The following is a 26,261-nucleotide window of genomic DNA, read 5'->3' on the forward strand; positions in this document are numbered from 1 at the left end:
TTTTTTTTAATTTACTGTCTGCACGAATTCCCTTGGTGATCTCATCTAGCCACATGACCTTAAGTGCTATTTATAGACCAAGGATAGGTTTATAAGGTAGAAAAACCAGGAAAAGATGGAGTCAAGAGGCCAAAAACAGAAAAACAGAGTGGTTAAAAAAGGGAATGGTCAAGAGTGTCAAATCTGCTGACAGAGCCTGAAAGAGGAAAGGGAAGTGTCTACTGGGTTGAAATATGTTATGTCTTTGGTGACAATGAAAGAGGTTTTCATGGAGGGATGTGAGCCATACTCCAGCAGATTAAAGAGTAAATGGAATGTGGAAAAATTACCAATAATGAAGTTGTACCTTTAAGGCAGTCCCACTCTGTGAACTGTTACAAAAATTTTATTGCAAGACTACATTTTTTTCCCTGGCTCTCCTAAGTTTTCTTTTAAAATTTTCCCTTTCTCCTTTCCTGATAATGTTTCAATCTGTTAGATTCAGTGATTCCTACAAATTACAGATCAGTAGTACCAGTGAAGGAGATACCTATTTTCCAACCTATCTTAGAGAGACTACTACAGGAACTGCTAATCTATACTGTAGAAATTGCCAGTGGGCCAATGTTTAACTGAAGTATTTAGTCCTTTCTCTTTTCTTTCCTTATTTGGCTTTCTTATTGTATCTCATTCAAATCATCATGATCAAAGATTTTAGAAATTATTTTTGTAAGCAGAGCAGAGCCAGATGATGTGGCAGATAAATGTGGCATCTAGTTTAATGTTAGTCTTTGACTATTACCAGCGGGTGCATGAGAAATGGAATTCGGTCTTCTTGCCATCTGGCCAATGTAAAATGGAAAGCTAACATACCTGCCAATAAGAACTTCAGAAGGAGCTAGAGGAGCACGAGACCTTCGACCATTGTCCTTTATAAGATTATCAAGGGTCTTAAGTCTGAGAGGGGGGAATTGTTATTTTTTATTGTTATAAAAAATTTATTAGCCCTGGCTGGTGTGGCTCAGTAGATTGAGCGCCGGCCTGCGCACCAAAGTGTCACGGGTTCAATTCCCAGTCAGGGCACATGCCTGGGTTGCAGACCAGGTACCCAGTTGGGGGCATGTGAGAGGCAACCACACATTGATGTTTCTCTCCCTCTCTCTAAAAATAAATAAATAAAATCTTAAAAATTAATTAATTAATTAAAAACAAAGAATATAGGAAAGGGTGAAGCCAAAGAACTTGTATGCATGACCCATGGACATGAACTAGGGGGGGTGGGGTTGGTTGGGGAAGGGAGGTACTGGGAGGAGGGGAGCAAAGGGGGAAAAAATTGGGACTATTGTAACAACATAATTAATAAAATATACAAAAAAAAATAATTTAAGAAGGAATGAATTCAATTAGGTTTAGGTTAGCAACACTTGATTACTGACCACCAAGAGTCTCTAGTTCCTAAATGCAGGTCCACTGTCAGTGGCAGGCTGGGAATTTCAAAACTACCCAAGGAACTTAAAACACAAAACAAAACAAAACCCACCACCAACAAAAAATGGACCCCTAGGCCTCTGCCATAAGAGATTCTGATCCAGCAGATGTTGGGGTGAGATCCAGGAAACTGCACTTCTAAAAAGCTCCTCAGGACTTCTGATATACAGCCAGACTGTAGAAGTTCGTACTAAACAGTCCAAACATAGAGGTGCTATTTTGTGTCTAAGATAATAAGGCAGAAGTATAGGATGAGATTAGCACTTGGAGGACTTTTAGAGCAGCAGTCCCCATCGTTTTGGCACCAGGGACTTGTTTCATGAAGACAATTTTGCACAGACCAGGGAAGGGGGTGGGGATGGTTTTGGGATGATTCAAGCTCATATCCAAGCTCACCTCCTGCTGTGCAGCCCGGTTCATAACAGGCACGGACCAGCATTTCTATTATATATGTTGTTCTTTATAGTTACCTTAAAAAATTCACCTGTACTTTAAGCAAATGTGTCTTAATTTTTCTACAGGAACTAATTACTTTTACTACTTTATTGTACCTATAAGAGTGGGCAAAGTTGGAACTGAGTAAATGTTTGCTGAAAGGACATGTGCATTCTTGTATACAGGTCTCTTCAGTTTCGTCAGGTCCCAATGACCATCAAGGACAGAGACCACAGCTTTTAGATCTTATTTCTCATAGAAGGAATGGTTGACAAATGACATGTGCAGACAGGACCACTTTATTAGGCAAAAGAATTACGAAAAGAGCCACTTTTCTTGAAGTTAATGGGCCAGGATAAAGTTTCTACGTGATAGGTATCTATGAAAGAGAAGTAATAAGTTCCTTCAGGGACAAATGGAGGGAAAAATATTGTCAAGCTCCCGCCTAGGGTGTGAGCTCATCTCACAGCTGTCACTATGAAGGTAATTCCTGCCTACTATTTATAAACTAAGACCTAAAAAAGCACACGATAACAAAATATCCTAACCACATGCAGAATAAAATGATCTAAGGGTCTAAAATGTGCCCAAAAGGTAAAATATAAAAGTTTATTTTTTAAAAGTACGATAAAGTTGCTCATGGGTGTGTACACAGAAAAGGTAAAAATGAAATAAAAGGCATAAAGAATTTCTGCATGAGTAAGAATCAAAATGCTAAACTAAGATGATATAAAAAAATAATTTGAAAGACTAAAATGTAAGGAGTAAAAAGTCTAGGGACTAACAGATAAAAAGATAAAAGCAAAAAATACCACATACACAAAACTCATAACAAATATGAGCTAAGAGAAGAGCAAAAATTAAAATTAAAAAAAGATAAACTGTGTAAAATAATATTAAAAAATCATTTTTAAAATTAGAAGAAACTGTTCAAGTGCCCATCAAGAGATGAATGGATAAACAAAATGTGGTATATACATATTATGGAATATTACTCAGCCATCAAAAGGAATGAAGTTCTGATATATGCTACAAAATGGTTGAACCTTGAAAAAATTATGTGAAGTAAAATAAGCCAAACACAAAAGGGTAAATATTATGATTCCACTTACATGAATTATCTAGAACAGGAAATTTCATAAATACCAGGTAAATTAAACATTACCATGGGCTCAAAAAAGGTAGGACATTGCTTAATGGGTGTATGTTTTTGGGTAATGATAGGATTTTGGAAATAGATAATGGTGATGGCTATACAACATTGTGAATGTAATTAATGCTTTTAAATTACTTAAAAATGGTTTAAATGGCAAAAAATTTATGTTATACATATTTTACCACAATAAAAAATTAGAAAGTCAAAACAGAGTAAGAAGAAAAATCCGTATGCAACAATTAAAACCAGAAATGAAAATAAGATATGCTAAATATTGCAAGTATATCACCTCCAAATGTAATTTAAGGAACCTAAGGGCTACACCAGAGGCAGCACCATAAATAAATAGCTTAATCTCAAACAAGTAGGATGAACATGATTTACCATCCTAACCAGGATACTTTTAAGAGGAAAGGCGACACTATTAATAATTTCACAGGGACAACAGGTGTAGACTGGAACTGTCCCAGGCAAACCAGGATGTGTGGTTACTCTACATATAAGGGCAGTGGGGTTCTCAAGGTTGAGGCTATGACTGGCTGCAGCTTGGGGTCTGGCCAAAGTAGGAGAGTCTGAAAGCATCTTCCTAAATGACCCAAGTGGTCAGAAATGGAAGTCCTTTTTTCACTCTACACAGACATAACATACAAGTACATGGCCTTTACTGAAATTTATTAATTTGGTATTCATAAAACAATTACTATAACATTAGATTTTATTAAGAGCTATTACGATATTCTAGGAATTTTTGAAAATTGAATTATACTTTGCATTGCACTGGTAGGCACACTAGGGAATTTCTAAGGTGAATCATTACATAAATTTATTAAATATATTTTTATATATTACATTAGAACTCTATAAATATATATATGTATTCTTTTATACTTAATTTGATTACAGAAATTGAGCCTGAATGTTTAAAAAAGTCAAACTAGAATTATTTTTAAACTAAAATTAATCTTAATGGCCTACAAATAGGTAAACTTAAACAGTCCATACCTTACATGAGAAGCTCCGACTTGGGATGTTTCTTGCTAACTCTGATATCTTGGGTTTATTCTGCAGACACTTGGTTAGGTGACATTTTTTCAATTTTATTCTACTGTAATAACGATCAGCGAAGTTACAGTGACTCAAATGCTGTCTCTGCATGCATTTCCCAAGGTGAGGAACACTATACTTCAAAGCTTGGAGAAATAATTTGCTCTTCTGCGGCATGATATCACAGTCCCTGGTTTATGCTGCCTTTGGGGCTGCCAGCACCAGTGATTTCCTAGGTATGGTCATACAGGAGCGGGTTCTCAGAGCATCTAAGGTCCGCAGTTCTTATCCCTCACCTTCAGGGCCATGCGCCCCTCAGGGAGTAACTGCACACAGCTGAGAACTCAGGTTAAAAATATCTGAAAACTTGTGTAAGTTAAAGTTTCATTCAAATCATACTTCTCGGCAGATGTGACTAAAATGTTTCATTTGGAAAGTCAATCCTATCAGGTCAAACTATGCAGCACTGATTCTGGTACACATAGGGGCAAACTAAAACAAAACAAAAGAAAACAAAACAAAACAGAAAACAACAACAAAAAAATAAAATAAAAATTTGCAAATAAGTACATAGACTTAATGGGGGCATCTCAGGGAACTGGAGGGTTTTTAAAGGAAAAATGGTTTTTATCTTACATAATTAAGAACATAGGTTGGGTTAAGTGTGTATATGGAGGATAAACTGGAAAAGCCTATTTACTTAATAAAAGTGGAGGAGGGGGATTAATACATATTGAGTGTTTGCTACATGCCAGATGCTTCCACATACTTTGTTTAAATTTAAACTCCATAGGGACCTGATAGGGTACCTATTGTGACGTTCATTTTACAGGTGAGCAAACTGTGGCTCTGGGAAGTTTAAGGGGACTTGGACAGTAATTGGTAGAGGAAAAAGTCCAAAATGGTTTGGCTCCAAATCTTGGACCCCAACGTTTGGACTTAACTTCCAAAAGGTATTTAGCTATTTAGCTAAACAAAAAAAATTACTTCAGGATACACAGGTAAAACGAGAGACCTTCTCTGGTTTCTGTTGCGAAGTTAGTTCTTACTAACTTATCAAGGTAATTAAAACTAGTAAGTAGTTAAGTCAGCGAGACTTGGATTAAGGTCTTCACTCCCGCACTTTTTACGTGTGCCTCAGTTTCTTCATTTGCAAAATGGAGTAACGGCACTACTTACTCTATGGAGTTGTTTTAAGAATAAACTGAGACAATTTATGTTAAGATCTTGATACGGTGCCTGGCACGTAGTAACCACTCAATAAATGGTGACTGTTATTATTAGGATAGGAAAAAAATCTAGATATGTTGCAAATGTCATCATGGAAGTATTCCACAAAATGCCCCTCGGTATCAAAGGCACAATACTGCGTCAGATTTACCACCGCTCTGATCCGCCAACAAGCCAACGCCCCCGCCTCCTTAATGTCTGTGTCGCAGCAAAATAATGGGGGAGTGAGAACAGAGGGTCAGTAGCCGACACCAGCAAAATAGATAGAAATAACCCAAATTACTATATCCATGCGGGCAGCCCGAATCCACCCAGCTATCTTTCATCCGCAGGGAGAAGACACTATGCAGAGCTAGAGATGGGGGTGGGGCAATGAATGGGTGTTCCCGGGAAAAACTATTAGTTTTCCCGTTGAAACGCTCCACCCCAGGGATGGGGCGATTTGAGTGCAAGAGGGAGTATGCCATGTGCCGCGCAATGAAAGGACATCGGTCAAAAAGCGAGGACCATGGCTGTGTGGGGGAAGGAAGGGAAAAAAGGGAAGAGACCCCCAGCATACGCCACCCATACGTACGCAAATTCAAAGTCAGTCTGGCTCTGGACACCCAAAGCGTGAAGGCCGAAGAACCCGAAGCTCTTAGAAGGAGGGAAAGTGTGCCCTCCGCCGCGTCCAGCCGAAGTCTGCGTTCTGCAGCTCGCAGCACAGCCTACTCAGCCGTCCCGAGCTGGTCTGCAGCACGACGGCCTACGTAACCCTAATCTGGCACGAGCACTAAGCGGATTTCGCCATCTTTACTGTGGTCAAGACTGGATTATTTTTTTTCCCCTGGGTTCTTTAACCCGCAAAAATATAAGCCTTTTGGTTCTTTGATAGCATTCATAGCTCTAGATGAGGTAGGGGAGGAGGAAACAAACAGGGGCAGCGTTCTACTACCTCTGCCAAGGGTCCCTCACCTTCTCGGCAGCCCTCACTCAAGGTGGCGACCAGTAAAATGGTGCAATGACGCGAACTGCGCTGGCCTGGTTGTCAAGGGGACGAGAAAACCGGAAATGCGGATTTCGGGGAGGGCGGGGCCGTGGGAGGGAGGGTCGACGTCACAGGTCCTGACAGAGAAGAAGTAGGCAGGTCCTGGCAGAGGAGAGTAGTGGGGGCTATAGCTCTTGTATAGGTGGCTCCATCAGGATGGAGTCTCGAGTCTCGGACGCTGGAGCTAGCGAGGCTGAGCGCGCCTCGGGCGAGGGCCGAGCAAGCGGCGGCGTGGCTCTCGGGCATGCAGTCTCCTCGTCTTTAGGAGCCGCCCGGTGGAAGCTCCTGCGGCAGGTAAGGGAGAGCCAGCTAGCCTCAGCTTTGCCTCTGGCCACTCCCCTGTCGTACGCGGCGAGCGCCTGGCACCTGCTCTTCCCTTGACAGTTTTGTGGGGAGCCCCTTGCTTCACCTAAGCGTCCCACCAAAAGGGAGGACTCAGCTGGGGTTGTGCGGGGAAAGGACAGCCAGCGCTGAGTTCCTGGGAAACTCAGAGCGAAGTAGAAAATCCTTTTCTAGACATTTGTCTCTTCGGGGGAACTATTCTTTTTGCTCGCGGGTCGGATTGTTGGGAAGCCTCTCTCCACCCCATAAACCGTTCTTTCTTGCTTCTGTTTGTACTGCCTTCCCCAGGTTTCTTCTACTTGCTTAACTCCCAGCCTGATTGTAGCCCTAAGTCTGGCCCCTTTCTCGGAGATCAGCGTGGTGTTGGGACTTGCACGTTACACGCATTGCCTGTTTCTTCCGTGACAGCGGAGGGTGAAGGAAGTACCTAGAGCTGCTCCCTCCCCCCCCTTTCCCTGTGACGTGAAAGTTACACGCGTATCTTGTAGTTGCAAGTGATCGGCGAGGTTCTCGCTGACCAAGGTGGAATCGTTTGTCTCATGGTGGTTATCTTCTGGTACCTAAAAGTTGCTGCTATTGGCTTATCACTTCAGTCATGTGCAAGATTGACAGATTTCTGATTTGACATCACTGACTTTTTCCAAACTGCTGGAAGTGCAGTCTGTTCATTGTTCTACACACCAGAGTTGTGCCTCTGCCTGAGGCTTCCTGCTGAAAACTTGACACAAGAAGACACTTACCATTTCTATTTCGAGAAGAGTTTCCCAACTATTGTCACTTGACTTGAGATCGTGCTGTTAGTATTTTGGGGGTTACTTTGTTTGTAGACACTTTGCAGAGTCACCTTTTCATATGGTGGTCTTCCAGTGCTGTCATGACATAATTCAAAGATCATTTCTTTGCTGACGCATTGAAAGTCTTTCCAGAGATGGTTTTGCTTATTAATGTTACAATTAGTATTATGGGATAATAAAGTGAGCATCCTCATAAATCATTATCATAGGAACTTTCTATAGTGAAGTGAACATTGATTAAACCCCAATTATGAAAGCAGTAAATTAAGGCCTTAAGCTAATTAAATCTTACTATGGTGACTTCAGTGATTCATAGTTAAAACTGGAGTTGACCAACACTTATGCTCATTCTGAACCACTGTCTGCATCAGACAACTTTCAGCGATGGCTACCACTTGAGCTCCCCACAGGCTTTGACATTTACTGTTTCAGTACACATCTGCCCTCTGCATAGTCTTCTTATCTTCTCTACTTAATGAATGACTGTTTATCCTTCAGACCTCCGTTTCAATGTCCTCTTTTGTGAAGCCTCTCCTACCTCCTCTGGACTGAGTTAGACCCTTAGTTCACTCTTTTGATGAACCCCATGTCATACTTTTTAAAAATGATTATTTGATCAGAGTCCATCTTTCTTACAAGAATGGAAGTCTTCTCTGGGAAAAGATATTTTATGAATCTTCATCCTCTGCACCTAGCACAGGGCTTGACAAGTTGGCTTTTAGTAGATATTGTCAATTGTTGTGGAAAGCCTTAGAGTAAGGACCGTCTTTAAGTGGCCCATGGCACCTAGTGCTCAGTGTATTATATCAGCTAGCTATTGCTGAGTAACAAACAACCGCAACATCATAGTGGCATACAACAGCAAGCATTTATTCTGTCTGTTTATCTATGGGCCACCTGGGAGTTAACTGAAATAGGCTGTGATCAGCTGGGTGGCTCTATGCTGCATTCTTGGTCCATATGGCTCTAATCCCTTGGAACCAGGTGGCTGACATGTACTCATAGTGGTGGCAGAGGTATAAGAGAGCAAACCCAACCACTGAGGGCAAGGGGGAAAGAGACTATTTTTTTATAATAATAATCTACTGTGTATTTTAAACATTTGCAGCCTCTTAATAAATATGTTTCAAATGAATGGACCATCCTGTATGCATCCAGAACTGGAGGACTGTGAGGAATCTAAACAGTGCTAGGATATGCAACTTACTTTTAGGGGACATCTTCCTGATATCTGCTTATGTCTGCTTGTTTTGTCCTTCACATTCTGTTTTACATTACCCCATCAGGCTCCAGTGCTATCTCATGACCCTTCACTTTGTTCAATATTTTCTGTTTTATAGTTAACATTTTCAAGAGAAAACCTGGTTGATCTAGTACATTATCTGATACCAGGTCACATGGTAAATTACTGACTTTTGAGTCTAGGGCCCTATTTAACCAGATGATGTTTGGAAGTCTATGGATCAATAACAATACAGGCTGAGGATAATGTTCTATTTTCATCTTTGTCTGATCTCTTTACCTGATGGTAAAGATGGCTATTAGCAACTACAGACTTTGATCATTCAGCCAGCTAGTGATCCATAAGAAATGACCCTTTTCCCCAACACCCAAATTATTTCCTCCAAATGACTTTAATAGGCCAATGTTGGAGCAATTGCTGTGCCTAGGAAAGTGGGGCACTTTGGCTACACTGGGTCGTTAGCCCATGGATGTCAGGGAAGATAACAACCCCACCCTTATTACACAAAGTGAGGGAGGAGTAGTTCCTAACAGCAAGGTATGTAGGGCAGATGAAAAAGTAGCATTACCATTACATGTTTACAAATACCTACAGAATGAATAATGTAGCCTAGAAGTCTGAATACTTGGCAGAAGATTCTGATTGTTGGAATATTTCACAGTACAATTTAAATTAAAGCAGGATGCTCTATGTTTGAAACTATCAGTGGTGAAACACACAGCATGATTTCTGGAATAGAACTTAAAGACAACTTGATTTTAGGCCCAGATCTGCCCTTAATTATTTGTATGATTATGAGCAACCTCTTTGGACTTCATTTTTTTCATTTGTAAATAAGTAAGTAGGACTAGGTTTCTTTAAAATCTTTTCCATCTCTGATTGTTTTAAAGTGAAATTATTTTCCAGGGTTAGAAATCATTCATTTTCTTTTTTCTAATCCTATTATTTTGTGTTTCTGTAACAAAGGATTTGGTTGATTTATTTTTAACATTAAAAAACATTACATATTGGATAATCATGCAAAGATGTATACACAAGTGAGATCATCATAGCGTTCTTTATAATATCAAAGAAATCTAAAACACAGGGTATAAACTGTATACATAGTATAGCCCCCTAAGAATTATTCATAGTTATTTGTCTCTGTATGTATGATGGGTGTTTAACAGTGTGCTCTCCCTGAAAGCTAGAATTTTGAGTGAGTTTTTACTCTTTTGTACTTATAGTGAACATGATTGTTTTCAAATCATTTTTCATGTATTCCAAGATGAATCATTTCAATTCTAACACCTTTGAAATTAGGATATGTTTTTAGTTGATGGCACACAAATCAGTTGGTAGTATATTCTATATAACATCAGAGGGAAGAAAAAATTTTGAACCTTATAGTCAATAATGTCTTAGATATGATGAAATATAGTCATGGGAAGGACTATTTTTTCATATTGAGGAAAAACACTGAAAAACCTTGACTACTGAAAAAAATAATTCCATGTGAGTGATCAAAATTTTTCCTAGAACGATATTGCTATACAATAGAAGATCTCTTACCTGGGTTGGTTAATTGAGAAAGTTGGTTAAAAGATGAATCATAAAAATGATACATATTCTAAAGTGAAGCTATAATCTGAGTGCCAGATCTTCCTTGATATTTATCATTAGTTCTCTAGATTTTTACAGTTGGATTCCCACACCTAAACTGATAGTAAATTTTTAAGCAAATTACCTTTATCAAGGAAACTTACTTTTACTTCTCCAAGGAGGATATACAGAGGGCCCATAGGCATGTGAAAGAATGCTCAACATCACTAGTCATTAGAGAGATGCAAATTAAAACCACAATGAGATACCATCTTACAATGAGATACCACCTGTCAGAATGGCCATCATCAACAAAGCAACAAACAAGTGCTGGCGAGGATGTGGAGAAAAGGGAACCCTAGTGCACTGTTGGTGAGAATGCAGACTGGTGCAGCCACTGTGGAACACAGTATAGAATTTCCTCAAAAAACTAAAAATGGAACAGCCTTTTGATCCAGTGATCCCACTGCTGGGATTATACCCCAAGAATCCTGAAACACCAATTCAAAAGAACCTATGCACCTCAATGTTCATAGCAGCACTATTTACAATAGCCAAGTGCTGGAAATAGCCTAAGTGCCCATCAGTAAATGAGTGGATCAAAAATCCGTGGTCCATTTACACAATGGAATACTATACAGCGGGAAGAAAGAACTTCTACCCTTCACAACAGCTTGGATGGAACTGGAGAGTATTATGTTAAGTGAAATAAGCCAGGCAGTGAAAGACAAATACCATGTGATCTCACCTATAAGTGGAACCTAATGAACAAAACAAACAAATGAGCAAAATAGAACCAGAGGCATGGAAACAAAAAACAGACTGACAGTGTCCAGAGGGAAGGAGGAAGGGGGATAACGAGGGGAAGACAGGGAAGAGTGGATAAAGCTGAGAATAAAATCATGATTTGGAGCATAAGGAAGCAAAAAACAACCAATCAGCACAACAAAAAGAAAAGAGTGCAAAAAATGAGGATAGTATAGACAACTTCTGGGAAAACTTCAAGAGGTCCAACATTTGCATCATAGGGGTACCGGAAGGAGATGAGAAATTAGAAATCATATGAAAAAATAATGAAAGAAAACTTCCCTAATTTGGTGAAAGAAATAGACATTCAAGTCCAGGAAGTACAGAGTCCCAACCAAGATGGATGCAAAGAGGTCCACTCTGAAACATGTGTTAATTATAATGCCAAAGGTTAAAGAGAGACTCTTAAAGGCAGCAAGAGAAAAGAAGTTAGTTACCTACAGGGGAGTTCCCATAAGACTGTCAGCTGATTACTCAAAACAAACTTTGCAGGCTAGAAGGGATTGACAAGAAGTATTCAAAGTCATGAAAAGTGGGAGCCTACAGCCAAGATTGCTCTACCCAGCAAAGCTATCACTTAGAATTGAAGGGCAGATAAAGAGCTTCTTAGACAAGAAAAAACTAAAGTAGCTCATTATCACCAAACCATTACTATATAAAATGTTAAAGGGACTTAATTAAAGAAAAAGAAGATCAAACTATGGACAATAAAATGGCAATAAATACATATCTGCCAACAGTTGAATCTAAAAAACAAACTAAGCAAACAAGAACAGAGACAGAATCATGTTTACGGGGAGCGTTTTGATGGTTGCCAGATGGGAGGGGTGTGTGTGAGGGAATGAGTGAAGAGGTGAGGAGCTTAAGAAATACCAATAGTTAGTTACAGAATAGCCATGGGGATGTAAAATACGGTATAGGAAATTGAGTAGCCAAAGAATTTATATGCATGACCCATGGACATGAACAATGGTGTGGGGATGGCCTGAGGGAGAGGGGGGTGCTGGTTGGAGGGGGACAAAGGGGTACAATTGTGACAACTGTAGTAGCATAATCAAAATATAATTTGAAAAATAGAAAGAAAAAGAAACAGAAAAGGGTTTATATAGTGATTTAAATGCTTATAAAAATCTTTGGAGGGACTGGAGGAGCAGGCCAAGAATAAGTCCCAGAACAACACAACATCCCAGAGCAATGTAAAGGTGACTCAGCAAGAGAAGTGTCACCTCTGCCAAAATGAAGAGCCTGAGGCTGTCTCCATGATCACATTACTTTACCTGATCTCTGGTGATCTAGCTGCTGCCAGAAGTATAGACTCCAGATGCACACCTGGCCTGCTAGATCTTTATCAGCAGAGGTATGCCACTTCTGCTGCCTCTCACTCTCCATTAAATTAGAGTGAACACTGGACCTCTACTAAAGGTGCTATAGAAGGACAAAATATTTTTATAACTATTCTTACCAGTGAAATTTGCAGAAATGCAGTTACCACCATCTTCTTTTCAAATCTCATGCTAGTGCATCTGATTAGCTATACTAAAATCATATTTGCAACTCTGGCTGCTATGGATTCTGGGAAATGTAGTCTTTTGTTTCCAGCTTATAATATAGGAAGGTATCTTAGAAGGATGTTGGAATGGATGTTTGATGCCTGTCTCCCATATTCTCCACAAGCAAAGGTTTTAAGTGGTTAGGCTCTATAGTCAGACTATCTAGATTTGAACCCTGGATTTATCTCTTAATAGCTCTTGGATTGAACAAATTAACAAGTCAATCCATTTGCCTCAGTTTCCTCTGTCACAAAATATTTATAGCATAGGGTTATTTGAGGATTTAAAGAAGAGTGTGGTAAGATTTGTATTAATTCTTACTTAGTTGGTGCAATTTGCTGGTGAGCAATATGGACCTGGAGTTTTCTTTGTGGTGAGATTTTTATTTATGCATTCTATTTTAAAAATAGTTTAGGACTATTTAGACTTTCTGTTTCTTATTATGTCAACTTTGGTAGTGGTATTTTTCTAGAAATTTGTTCATTCTATCTAATTTTCAAAGTTAGTTTTTATAATACCACTTTGATATTTTTTAATGCCCATAGGATGTATAGTAATCTTCCTATGTTACACACACACACACACACACATGCACAGGGACAGGTTCAGCTACCCCTATTTATGTGGTAAGCTTTGAAATTTAATCTGTACCTCCTAACTTTACAGGCTGTTAAAGGTGTTGCTGTCTTCTCATCTCTTTCTTTTTTATAAAAAACTTAAAAAAAAGATTTTATTTATTTATTTTTAGAGAGAGGGGAAGAGAGGTAGAAAGAGAGGGAGAGAAATATCCATATGTAAGAGATGCAATTGGTTGCCTTTGGCCTGCAACCCAGGCATGTGCCCTGACTGGGAATCGAACCAACAACTTTCCAGTGTGCAGGCCAACAGTCCATCCACTGAGCCACATCAGCCAGGGCTTCTCAGCCTTTTCTTTTGGAATTGACAATGGTCCTACAATAAAAGTAGCTACAAAAGCCAGGCTCACCTCTCTAGATTTAACTCCTTTTAAAGATATTAAACTGGTAAATCTTCACCATCTTCTTTGCTCTCTGATGCCTTCAAGTAATGTTTGAAAATATTTTGTTCATTTTTTAAAAGTTTGCTCTGAGTTATCTAATAGTCTATTATTGGAAATGAATGTCCCTTACCACTTAAACCTTGAATACTTACCTTATGTTTATATATGACCACAATATTTGGTTTTATTTCAAAGGTTCTGAAGCAAAAACACCTGGATGATGGTCTGCGACATGTATCTGTAAGAAGATTTGAATCATTTAATCTGTTTTCAGTAACAGAAGCCAAAAAAAGAGAAACTGAAGAGGAATTTGGTGCATGGGTCCAGTATACAAGTATCTTCTACCCTGAATACAGTATTTCCTTAAGGTAAACATCAGTCTAGTTAAGTTTTTTTTTTTTTTTTTAAAGCAGTTTTCTCTCCTAAAAGAGAAACAATAATAACCTCCTTGTTCGTTCTATTGAGTTTGTAGGTAATCTTTATCAGAATTTAGGTTTTGCAGCTTTGTGTGAGGAATTCCTGCTGCTTTAACTGGGTCTTGTATTCTCACAACTAAAGAAACAAACTCTTAGAGATGTAGCGGCATTTGAGGATAAACTGTGTTGCAAATCAAAGGGCTCCTTTAACTATTCTCTCATAGCCTCTGATTATGACAAACATGAGGTGAGGGAGGCTGCAAGTGGAAACAGGATTTGTCTAAACTACCCTTCAAGTAGTAGTTCTCTAAAAAATCAAGCTGTGGTATTTATCTCATTCATGCTTTGTCACTTTCAGAATAGAATCTTAAGAATAGGAGGAGGAAATTTAGCTGGAAACACTGATATTGTGAGAAGCATGCAGACTCTCCAGCCTTTAAAAATCACTAGAAAACAGACAAGAGAGTTGCAAACTGAAGTGACAAGATACCATTTTCACTGACTCCCTTTTCTCCTACAGTCACAGACGGTCGTGTTGCAGTATTCCTGTAGGGGTTTGATATCATAAAATCTGCCTTTTTTTCTTTTTTTTCTGACAAGATTTCATATTTTAAAAGTAAGGGAGGAGCACCTTTACAGTAACTGTAAGAAGAGCAAAAAACATTTTAAGTGGAAATGTGGCTAAATAAGGTTTAGGTAAGGCAAGGAATAATTTTAAGAAAAAACATTCTCCCAAAGGGTGTCTATTTAATAGTATATATTTCTTGAACTACTTTTGTTGAAAATATCTAAGCTTTAAAAGACAGCATAATAGCTAAAATGTGGGATTTGGATAAAAATTGACTAGGGAGAGCAGGGAAGAAAAATTAGGATTTGGTTTCATAATGCCGCTTTACTGAAAACATCAAATGAAAGATAAAAACGTTTGGATTTATTAGCTTGCCTGTACGTTCTTTATGAGATTCTATTTAGAATACCTCAACTGCCTCAAATTCTAATGGAGATAACTAGTTTAGTCCTTGGTTAAGAAAGAAAGAAAAATTTATTAGGTGCTTAGTATGAGCCAGGTACAGAACTAGGTGCTTTGAGGTGTTCTAGTCAATGTAATCCTTACAAATAACGCTGTGAAGTAGAAATAAAGATAATTAAATAATTGGAAGAGAGTATCTATAAGGAAATTAAAGAGAAGGAAAACAGAGAGATCTGGTGGGGGTCTTAAGGTACAAAGTTCTAAAAATTATCTTTTACATCCGCTGGTGAAAAGAGGAAATAAGTGTGAACTGTGCCAAGAATAATTCCCTGACATCGTCAAGGCTTTGGTAAGTATTGCTGGAGAGCATGTGAAACTATTGTTTTTGAGAACTTCCAAAATAAGGCATGGTTCATGGTTCTCCACCTCATGGGTAGAGATGACTTGGATGTAGCAGAAAGCCAGGCTACAGTGTAAACTAAGACTCCTCTCCAGCAGGTTGTTTATGATATATCCATTTTTGAAAGAATAAATACAGGTATGTCTATATAACTATGACATTTCATCCTACTTTATGGAGAGAAGACAGGTAACTGAGCTAAAAACTTGCCTGAATAGCTTAAGCATACAGAATTCTAGAGCTGAATGCAATCTTAGAATACATTAAAAAAAATCATAACAATAATGGCTAACAATTGAGTGCCTACTATGTGACAAACACAGCTGTGAGTGGTTTACATGTGTTAGTCTATTTTAATCCACTCAACACCTCATAAGGTAGATACTGTTATTATCCCCACTTTACAGATGAGGAAGGTGAGGCCCAGAGAGGTAAATATCTCAGTTGAGGTCACACAGTTAACAATTGATTGTGCCTCCATTCAAACCTGGTGGTCTGGGTCCACAGTCCATACTTTCAAACACTTTTATTTTGAAATAATTACAGATTCTCAGAAAGTTACAAAAATAGTGCAAGGAGTTCCATGTAGCTTTCACCCAATTTAACTTCTACACATCTTGCCTCTTGCGAGGTAATCATGCATCCATTTATTCATTTTATAGATGAAGGGATTGAGGCCTAAGTAAAACCAGTTTTCTCATTGATTATCCTAAGCATTCCATTTCTTACTCCATAATTCTGTTACTGTATAGGAAGTTGCAAAAATTACTGAAATTACTTAGGTAGGAGAGGATACCTGCCAAGATTAATTCATTCCATTCAGTTGCCATTTTTTGTTCATGCTGGTTTCTTATGGTTACAGCTTTTCCTTGTTTGCTGTTTTCTGCCCAATGTGGATCTCCATTTCTGTTCTTGTAATATTTTATATCAACTCTTCTTAACATGTTTCCATAACATTTCTTTAGCTACCTTTATCTATTTTTAAAAAGGTTTTATTTATTTGTTCTTAGAGAGAGGGAAAGGATGGGAGAAAAGAGGGAGAGAAGCATCGATATGAGAGAGAAACATTGATTGTTGCCTCTTGTAAACACCCCAACCAGGAACCAAACCTGTGACCCAGGCATGTGCCCTAACCAAGAATTGAACTGGTGACTTTTCCCTTTGCAGAAGGACGTCCAACCAACTGAATCACACTGGTCAAGGCTAGCTACCTTTACCTATTGTCTTTAGTATTATTTGAATCGTATTACTTAAAATTGTGAAAAGTTTTATTTTTATATTTTTAGAGAATTTTTATAAGAGTTTATTTGAGCCAAAACTGACAACAGTTGTGGGGAAACAAGATCTAAAATGCTTCCAAATCATGAAAAGTTTAAAAAAAATTACTTGCACTAGCCAGAAGTAGTGGTTTGGAGAGTAATTTCGAAATGGAGTACCATCATCTTCTATATCTTTTAAGTTTGTTAAATCAACCCTATGGAATGATTGAAAAAGTGATGAATGATTTTAAATAAATTCAAATTAATACATATTTAATAGCACCTTCTATGTAGTTAAACAAAAAGAAATATAAGATATACTATCCTCAAGGAGCTTAAATATGTGAGAAGTTAAATAATAAAAAATAATTAAATAAGAAGGAAAGTTAACCAGAATCTATTCTAAGAACTCTCGCCAGGCAGTGCATCACTAATTAACCAAATGAGTGGAAAAATTCACACAAATTAGGAGTTTAGAGTTAGGAGTGATTTTTTGGAAGGCCTTGAGGAGCAGCAGTTTAAAATGGATCTGAAATATTCGCACGTTCTGGGAGAAAGGAGAAGTCGTTCCTGATGAGGACAAAGGCACTGGAAAATATACAGGCAGAATTATCAGAGGCTACTGAGAAAACCATCACAATCTCTATTGGGAGGAATGGTGATCAATACATGTGATAAGGCGGATCTGCTTCTGGGTTCTAATAAAGGGTTGAGCATTTGGGATTTTTGTTCCTCACAGGTCATAAATATAAACCCCATTTTCACTTTCTCAGCTTTTGTCACCTAAGATCACCTGCCACAGTTCAACAGAGATGATGTATATATGGTGATTAATAGTTATCAATACTTTTTATTAGTTTTGTCCTTCTTAAAATGTCCTTACACATTGATTTCTGTTCCTTTAAAGTTTTATTAGACTTGAAATTAATACCCCGATGTTTAGATATTTGTGAATTCAGAGTACCTAGTTGTATCTTTTTTATATTATTAAAAGGTATATAAGCAGTGGTACATATTAAAACTTCCACCATTATTTTCTGTCAGCTTTACATGATGATGCTTAAAATGAAGGAATAAAGAATTTCCCTTGGTGACTTTTTATCAGAAGCAAAAGTCTGGACAAAGTAAACTTAAGGTTGTAAAATTCCCAAGATCAGTTGTCTTTTCTGTATATCTCAGAATTTGACTCTGTTTCAAAGTGACTATTGAGAATTAGGAAATCAAAATCTAGGGCATGACTTGTACTTATTCCTTGTCAAAGTCTTCTTGTCTTTCTGGTGCCCTATTTCTTAGAACTTACTATTAGATAGATGCATGAATAGAAAACTAATATGTACTAGAAGGTGTTTATACTAAAAATCTTCCATTAAAAATGCCTTCTCCCAGTCTTATAAGCTGGAATCTGTTATTGTGTAGAGTTTACTCTATAGATACTACAAATTGTTCCCCACCCCCATATCTCAACTTATTTTCAGTGCGGTAGGAATTTACATATTCTGGAAGCTTTAAAATACTTCCATTATACTTGGAACCATAGAATTGCCTGAGTTATTCATTTATAAATTTATACATGTCTTAGGTATAGAAAAAGCTGAGAGGCTTGAACTATCCTGCTTTCTTTGAATAAGACCACTGTTGCTATGGTAATTGTTGAATTAGAAGCCTCTTGACTTGGGCTTGTCCTGGGAGCTTAGAATGGGCAAGAAGTCAAGAATGACTTTGTCTTTGTGGTGCATCTTTCTAGTACAATACAACAAATACACTGCAGCAAGATCATTTATTGCCTCTCTAAAGAAAGGAAAAAAAAATAAGACAAATTCTCACTCTACTGAATTTAGTAAGTATTCTGGGAGTGCTCAACAAATACAAACTAGAGATGGGAATGGTATGCTTATGATAGTAGATAGATTACAGATTATCCTTATATGGGTGGATATTATAGGTGCCCATGTAAAGTTTGGCAAGGCTGTCATTCGAAGCAAATATGAACACTAAATTTATGTTTAAAAAGTATAGTTTTAATGTTAGTAGTGTGAATCCTGAGAAAGAAGATACCTACTAACTGGGCTCATATTAAATAAAAAACAAAATATAGCCTAACAGCCATTTATACACAGGGACCTCTCCTGCACTTCAGGAAGAAGTCTGCACTGAACTGCCTGCCTGCACTGTGTTTCTGCCATCTGAGCCAGCTCTTATAAAGGAGCTCCTGGAATCCTATTTCAACCACAAATCAAAGTTCTAACACCATAACACAATAATTCTATATCTTCTCTGTGCATGCAAGATTCTAGGTATAGGTGAGGTTATTTAGGCTAACATGGCAAACTACATGTAAGACAAGAGAGAAAAAAGAGCAAACTAATGAACATCTAAACTAAAAGATGAAGCTATTAAAATGAACAGCAATACAGCACACAACTCATAAAACCTTTTCCTAAATAGTAAAGCAATATATGGTTCCTTTAAGAAAAGCTTCTCATAACCCTATGGTTTAGAGATAACCACAGTTAATCTTTTAGTATATAGCCTTCCAATTTTATGCTGTGCTTATCTACCTGTCATTAAATAACTGTAAGCATTGTCCATACCATTTTGCAACTTTTTTTTTTTCATTTAACATATTATAAGCAGTTTCCCACATCATTAAGTGTTCTTCCTGGAACATGATTTTAATGGCTGCCAAGGAGTCCAATAAATGCGTGTTTGCACCATAATTTATTGAACCAACACTTTATATTGGATTTTTAGATTATACTCAGTTTTGTGCTATTATGTATATTGCTGCCATGAACATCTTATAGAAGCACTGGTGAGCCAATATCTGATTATTTCCTTGGGATAAATTCCTAAAAGTGAAATTGTCTTATTGTCTAGATGGCCTAGTTTTAGTAAGGATATTGTCTCATATTTGTTCCCCTCTCCTTTCTTCTCCTCCCCCCACTCCCTCCTTCCTCCAAATCAGAATAAAATAAACTTTTTAAGTGAAATCTGATCTCAGATAAGAGTAGAAAAAAGGTGCATATATTTTGCAAAAAGTTAAATATATCTAAAAAGTAGACATTGGGATAGCTGTCACGAAACACATGTTTAAAAGTTGTTATTGATGCAAAACTTATCTTATTAAAAAGATTATTTCTTAAAGCCAAGAAACAGAACATGTGTCCTATGACATTTTTAAATGAGGCCGGGAGTAGAGAAACAGCAAAGCTAATCCTATACCTCTAAGTAACTTACAAACATGAAAGTCAATTATTTATAAAGTCTAGAAACCTTAAAAGATGAGATCTATGAAAAGAAAAATGTCAATTTGTGCTAATTATAGTAAAATGGCCACAAACACAGTGCAGTAAAGATTTACTTTGATTATTTCAAGCTCACTTTTATTTGCTCCAAACTCAAGGATTATTATTTGTTCATTGAGTCATATACTTTGTTCAAATGTCAACTCTGTAAGATCTTGTCTACCCTTAATCTTTCAACTGTTTACCTAAGTCCTCCCTAAACAATGTGGTTATATAGTAATACCAACAGGGACAGTCTTAGCATCATACTGATAATTAATTTTATTATATATAACAATCACAGTTTTTGCAAACATATCCAGGGGAAAAAAATTTCAACCCAACTTTGTTCTAAAATCCCAAGACATTAATGTAAATGCTCTTACCACAAAAAAGAAATGATAATTATGTGACATCATAGAGGTGTTAGCTAATGCTATGGTAATAATCATTTTGCAATATATGAGGGGGGACCCCCCAAAACCTGTAATTATCTTCTGGAGGGTGGGCCCCTTGCAGTACAGGCTTCTCCTGCTAGGTGAGTTCTAGGAACCCATCTGTACCAGTGTACCAGTGGGCATTGTTGTGAGAGGCTATGTTTGGCTTCAGTGAATTTTTTTTTGAAGACTCTTTCAATGCGTTTTTCCCATTTCATGAGGGGTGATTTATGAGTGCACCTGCTCACATTGTGCTGAGTGTTCAGTGGTTTTTGACCAAAAATGGCATGGCCCTGTGCCCCACCCTCCCTATGCACCCCGAGTGACTTTTTCTTTTGTTTCCTGAATGAACAAAGACCTCAAAGGGAAACGTTTTGCTGATGTGGAAGAGGTGAAACAAAAAAAATGGCAGAACCACTAAAAGGCATCAACATCAATGAGTTCAAAAACTGTTTTAAAAAGAAAAACTGTTTGGAGCAGTGGAAGAAAAATCTCGATAGGTGTGTTGCCTCAAATGGAGAGTACTTTGAAAGTGATTGAAGTTTAAATATGTAAGAATAAATACACAAATTTTTAATAAATAAATTTCATTTTTGTGTCCTCCCTCATACATCAAATTTAAAAAATCATACACCTCAAATTTCACAATTTATATGTCAGTGGAAAAAATATTATGAATAGCCAGTTTCATCTTCCCAAAGCCAACCAGTCTTTTTCACAAGTACCTAACCTAGGAGCTGAGGACCTTTGAGTTTCTCCCAAGAATGGTTTGTGAAGTAATAGAGTCTAAGGAGCAAGTCACTAGGGTGAATAATTATTTGAAGAGGAAAAGAAAGGTACTGGTTGAAACTAGAGGTTAACAGTAAGCCAGGGCTAAATGTGACACCAACAGAACAAACAACAAAAGAAAGAAGAGGTAAGTTGAACTTCATCAAAATAAAAAACTTTTGTGCATTGAAGGCCACTATTAAGAAAGTGAAAACAGCCCACGTGATGGGAGAAAATAATTGCAAATTGCATATCTGATATGGTCTAGTATCTAGACTATGTAGATGGACTGTGCAGCCCTAAAGATTGATTAGTTCTTTGTGACTGAAGTTCTGAATTCTTTGGGCTGCTCCAGAGGACACTTATGCACTGTTGGGGTTCTGGGGGGTACAATAAAAATATTAGTATTTTAAATGTAGATTAACCACCAGGAAATGTCATTTCATTAAATACTGGGAAAACTATATTCTGTCATTCTCCCTCTAGTGGGCAGAAATATAAAAAAAAAAATACAACATGGAACGGTTTATTAGTAGTGGGTGTATCACAGTGCAGTCTCAGCTTTAAAAAAAAAAGCAAATCTTAATATTCCACAATTATTAAAGAAAATATTTTCTTTCTTTCTAGGCATAATAGTGGATCTTTGAATATTGAAGATGTTCTTACCAGCTTTGACAATACAGGAAATGTTTGTAAGTTACATGATCACTATGTAGAAATATTTTTAGTGTTTAAAAAAGCGAATTTATAATTGGTGTTTGTTCTCACTAATGTTTACTATACTGACTAATGTGTGTGTGCATGTGTGTGTATAATAGAAACTCTTACTGTTTTTAACCGCAAAATCAGCCTCATACAGAATGTGCACACTAAGTGGGATAACAGTTTTACATTTGGCAGTGTGTGTGTGTGTGTGACAGAATGCAGGTCAGAAGGAACACTGGATTCTCCAGTATTATCCCTTTTGTTTGTTGTTTTCATTTTGACCTTCACAGTTACTCCGACAGAGGGGCTCTCTCTTTCTTCTTTGTTGTGTTTTGGGTGCTTTCTTTTCCACTTCCTGCTTCTTCTTTCTCACAACAGAATAAACCCAGAACATGTTTTCCTTGCTGCTAATATACTTTAATACAAGAATGGTTTTGTTTTATGCAATATTATAGAACATACTGTTTTTAACATCTAAGCCTGTAAGTCATGGTTTCTCCATTGAGAAAATCGTTTAGTTATAACATCATATGATTAAAGGAATCAAACAAGAACATCTTTATATCATTGCACTAAGCAAAATACCATGATAAAAGCTGTGTACTTTTTTACGAGTATTGTATAGGATATTTCTCTTAAGATAATGAATTTTCAGTGAGATATGACAGTTTTAAATGTAAAAATTATACTCAAATACTTTTTTCTCAAAGGAAATTTCAGAACTGTAATTATTTATTGTCTGAACTAAAACAATATTCTATACTAGCAGTACTACTTTATTAAATCTACTTAGAAAAATGTGTAACAATACTTAGTTCTTATGCCCACATTATGGTAAACTTTTCATTGTATAGAAAAATATGTATTTTGTCACAAGGAATTTATAAATATCCTAAAAATCCTAATACACTTAAAATAGCATAGTCTTCTTTTTCATGGACAGTGACATGTGTATCTTTTAGTTTCTATATGTTGGCACTTCATGAATTCTTTCCTCTTTAGGTATAGCTCATATTTTTATTGGGGTTTTGGGCAAGGACTGACCAGGGGAGGCTAATGGTGTTGAGGAGGCATTCTCCTTTACTTCCGGGGTAATGTAAAATATCATTAAGTCAGGCTTATGCATACATAGTTTAGGAACATGATTTGAGAATGTTAAATATGAAAATTTTGACTCAGTAATGTAAAAATGAAGTATTGTTCCCAGTGGCTCAGTATGAAATAGGGCCACTAGCTGGCAGCATTATGTAAAACAAAAATATTTTCCTAAAGGTCTAAACTATTATATTATATATTGAATAACTACCTTATACTACTCTAACATTTTTTCCCATCAACTCCCCCCCACTGCCCCCGGCAAACGACCAGTTGTTGTCACATTGACAAATGGAGAAATTGCATGGTAGGAATATTTTTTCACTGCTGTCCCTTGTTTGGTAGAAAGGTTTGAGTCTTTGGAATGAGACCTCCCTACATTTGAATCTTGGTTCTGAAATTCATCTTGAGCGATTTATATCATATCCACGAGCCACAATATTTTTAATCTCTTAGAGCTGTGTATATAATATATATTACATTCTCATAATTGGCACAATAAATGAAAGTTATTTATTATTACTGATGATGAATACCTCTAAAATGTCTTTGTTTTTTTTCTAATAATTAAGGTAATACTAAGGGTTATTATGATGTTTTAAAATAAACTATTTTGACTTAACTAACAAGGCAGGAAAAATAGATTAAATTACCAAAATAGTAATTTGTTAAAATGTCTTGTCATAAATGTGGCCTTTAAAACCTGAATATATTGTCTTGTTATAAATGTGGGCTTCAAAACCTGCATATGCCAAGTGATAGAAGTGGTGACAAAAATAAGACCTATTAAAACATGCTGTTTAGTGTAATTTTTATATTACACTTTTATTTATTTACTTTTTTATTATTATTTTTTGTGTGTGGTTGCCTCTCACTCGTGCCCCTAACTGGGGACCTGACGTGCAACCTAGTAATGTGTCCTGACTGGGAATCGAACCAGCGACACTTGGCTCGCAGGCCGACGCTCAATCTACTGAGCCACACCAGCCAGGGCTTACACTTATATTTTAAAGGGAAAATCTATACTGATATTTCTCTTAATGACAAGTTTGTGAAGTCCTGTTACAACAAAGTAAGTATTGGTTATAGTTTTAATATAATCTTTGCCAAGGCTTAAAGTGATCAAGGATTGAAAAAGTGATTTTTCTCTTGATGCCTCCAAGCGTTTGATTTTACTGATGGTGGTATTGGGTTGAGTTTGTGACTGGAAATCCCAGCAGAGGGCGCCACACCATAATTCTGTCTCACTGTTCAATATGCTTGAAATTAACTTGAATAATAACTAAGTTTTCATCATGTAAATATATAAAGACATACATTAAAACATTCCGATTTTATTTATTTTAATGTATTAATATATTCAGCAACTAGCTAATATAAAAATAAATTTTTCTGACCTATTTTTGAGTTTATTTGCTTTTTGTTTTAAATACCAGTTTAATTTTTATATTTATCGCTTCGAATAAAAGAATACTTTTGGTCTCGTTGATATTGATATAAAGAGAATATTCTATACAAGAATATCAATTCCTAAATCACCGCCGTGGTTGTATACTAAAAGTAAGTACACTGAGGGATATTTAGAACGAGGAGAAATGTTTCCAATACTGTGACGGAACCAACAGATAGAATTATCCATGTATTTCAGTTTCCAGGTTAATATAGCTCCCTTGATAATAGAAAGAATAATTTAAATAAAATATTTGATCATTACTAAAACCTGATATATGTTCATGTAGTATTTATATATATTACTGGTGATGAATGCCTCTAAAATGTCTTTCAGTTTTTTTCTAATAATTAAGGTAACATATATAAACATGTTAATGGTTTGTAGAATCATTAATCTCAATTTTAAGCTAATTTTAAAAACAAGTAATGATTTTATTCACTGTAACTTTTCAAAAAGTAGGGAATCATTCTTCCTGAATTTGTTTATTCCCTAACTAAAAAGATATGGGAAAATCCTTAATTTGGAAAATAAATGAAAACTTTAGATAGTTTCTTATTTCCTGGTGTATTAGAAAAGAAAACATTATTTATATTTACCTTTATTATTTAGAAATGTTGCTTGTTTTTAAATGTATGACTTGTAAAGCGTTTTATATTTTTGACATATCCTTTCACTGTTTAAATTTCTTTGACTGTTGTAGGAAGAAATTAAAATAAATCTCACACAATCATTTTTGCATAATTCATTGCTCTATAAAATATGACCCCAATCTTATTTTTGTGTATTTATATTTGTTATTGGGGAAAACAAATTATTTTGAAAGCTAAGCTCGTTTTTGCTTACCTCTAACTAGGGATAGTTATATGTATTTCATTCTTAGGGTTCTACAACTTGAGGTTGTGTCTGCTATTGATTCATCGTGCCTGAATGAGATCCCATCAAGGCACCTAGGGGAAAGTATAGGGATGGCATCCTTCACCCCAAATGAGGTGCTGGCTGCATCTGTGTTTCATGTGACATATCACTCAGGTACCTTGGGTCAGAGGGAACTCTGCAGGCACTGTAGCAGATCTCTTGCTTCTGTCTTCTCTGTGGGCAGAGTCCCCTTTCCAGTCAGTCCCTGATTCTGAGCAAAGAAGCTCCATGAGACTATGTCTCTTCTAAACCCATTTCCTCTTTCTCCAAAGTCGTCTCTTTTCTCTACTGAAATTATTTCTTTTTTAAATGTGATTCTCTTTAGCACTCTGTTGATCCATATTTGACTGTCATAGTATATAATGGAACTGCATATTTGGTATTTGGGATACAATAGCTTCATTTGTACTTTTTAATCACATGGTCCTCGTTTGGCAGCTTAAACAGATGAGTTGATATTTCTCATACAATTTGTTGTATATAACATGTACAACATAATGTGTATAAGTCTTTAAAGGATAGGAAATCAATTGTTATTATACCATTACAGTAATCTAGTGTTCAGGGGTTTTAGCTAACACTGCAGCTTGAATTTGGAGAAATGTATGGTAAGATTCCTTCTGTGATTATTTTTTTCTCTTTGTTGTATTTTTGCTTTTTTACTCCTTTTTCTTTGTATTTTTCTTTCTTTTTTGTCCTTCTGCTATTCTTTGAAAAAAATGTCTTTTTCTTCTCATGCCTGTGCTACATGATAGTACTCTGTGTGTTTTTTGGTATCTTGTGGTCTACTGGAAAAATTTGTAGATCCTCTGCCTTATATATTTTAACATTTGCTCCCCCCACACCTCCAGTGAACCCTCAGGTT

At 36.7% G+C, this 26,261-nt stretch overlaps 2 protein-coding genes across 5 annotated transcripts in view; one reads left to right on the forward strand and one right to left on the reverse strand.

Annotated features, from left to right (window-relative positions):
• Positions 1–6,315, reverse strand: part of PREPL (prolyl endopeptidase like) — a 31,385-nt gene extending 25,070 nt beyond the window's left edge. The window contains exons 1-2 of one of the 4 annotated variants that reach the window (XM_090281232.1): positions 5,907–6,237; positions 4,061–4,594 (exon numbers count right to left, since the gene is read on the reverse strand). In XM_090281232.1, the coding sequence (XP_090137358.1) occupies positions 4,061–4,279 (219 nt within the window). In that variant the 5' untranslated portion in view covers positions 4,280–4,594; positions 5,907–6,237. Of the gene's footprint in view, positions 1–4,060; positions 4,595–5,906; positions 6,238–6,286 lie in introns of those variants that run through there. The other 3 variants (XM_090281236.1, XM_090281234.1, XM_090281233.1) reach the window with 3 other exon arrangements.
• Positions 6,316–6,423: 108 nt separating this feature from the next.
• Positions 6,424–26,261, forward strand: part of CAMKMT (calmodulin-lysine N-methyltransferase) — a 384,338-nt gene continuing 364,500 nt past the window's right edge. Inside the window, exons 1-3 of the mRNA XM_090280235.1 lie at positions 6,424–6,653; positions 13,890–14,062; positions 21,856–21,920. Of these exons, the coding sequence (XP_090136361.1) occupies positions 6,516–6,653; positions 13,890–14,062; positions 21,856–21,920 (376 nt within the window). The 5' untranslated portion in view covers positions 6,424–6,515. The remainder of the gene's footprint in view (positions 6,654–13,889; positions 14,063–21,855; positions 21,921–26,261) is intronic.

Source organism: Furipterus horrens, unplaced genomic scaffold (genome assembly GCF_987537825.1).
Source record: "Furipterus horrens unplaced genomic scaffold, mFurHor1.1.pri manual_scaffold_6, whole genome shotgun sequence".
Taxonomy (NCBI): Eukaryota; Metazoa; Chordata; class Mammalia; order Chiroptera; family Furipteridae; genus Furipterus; species Furipterus horrens.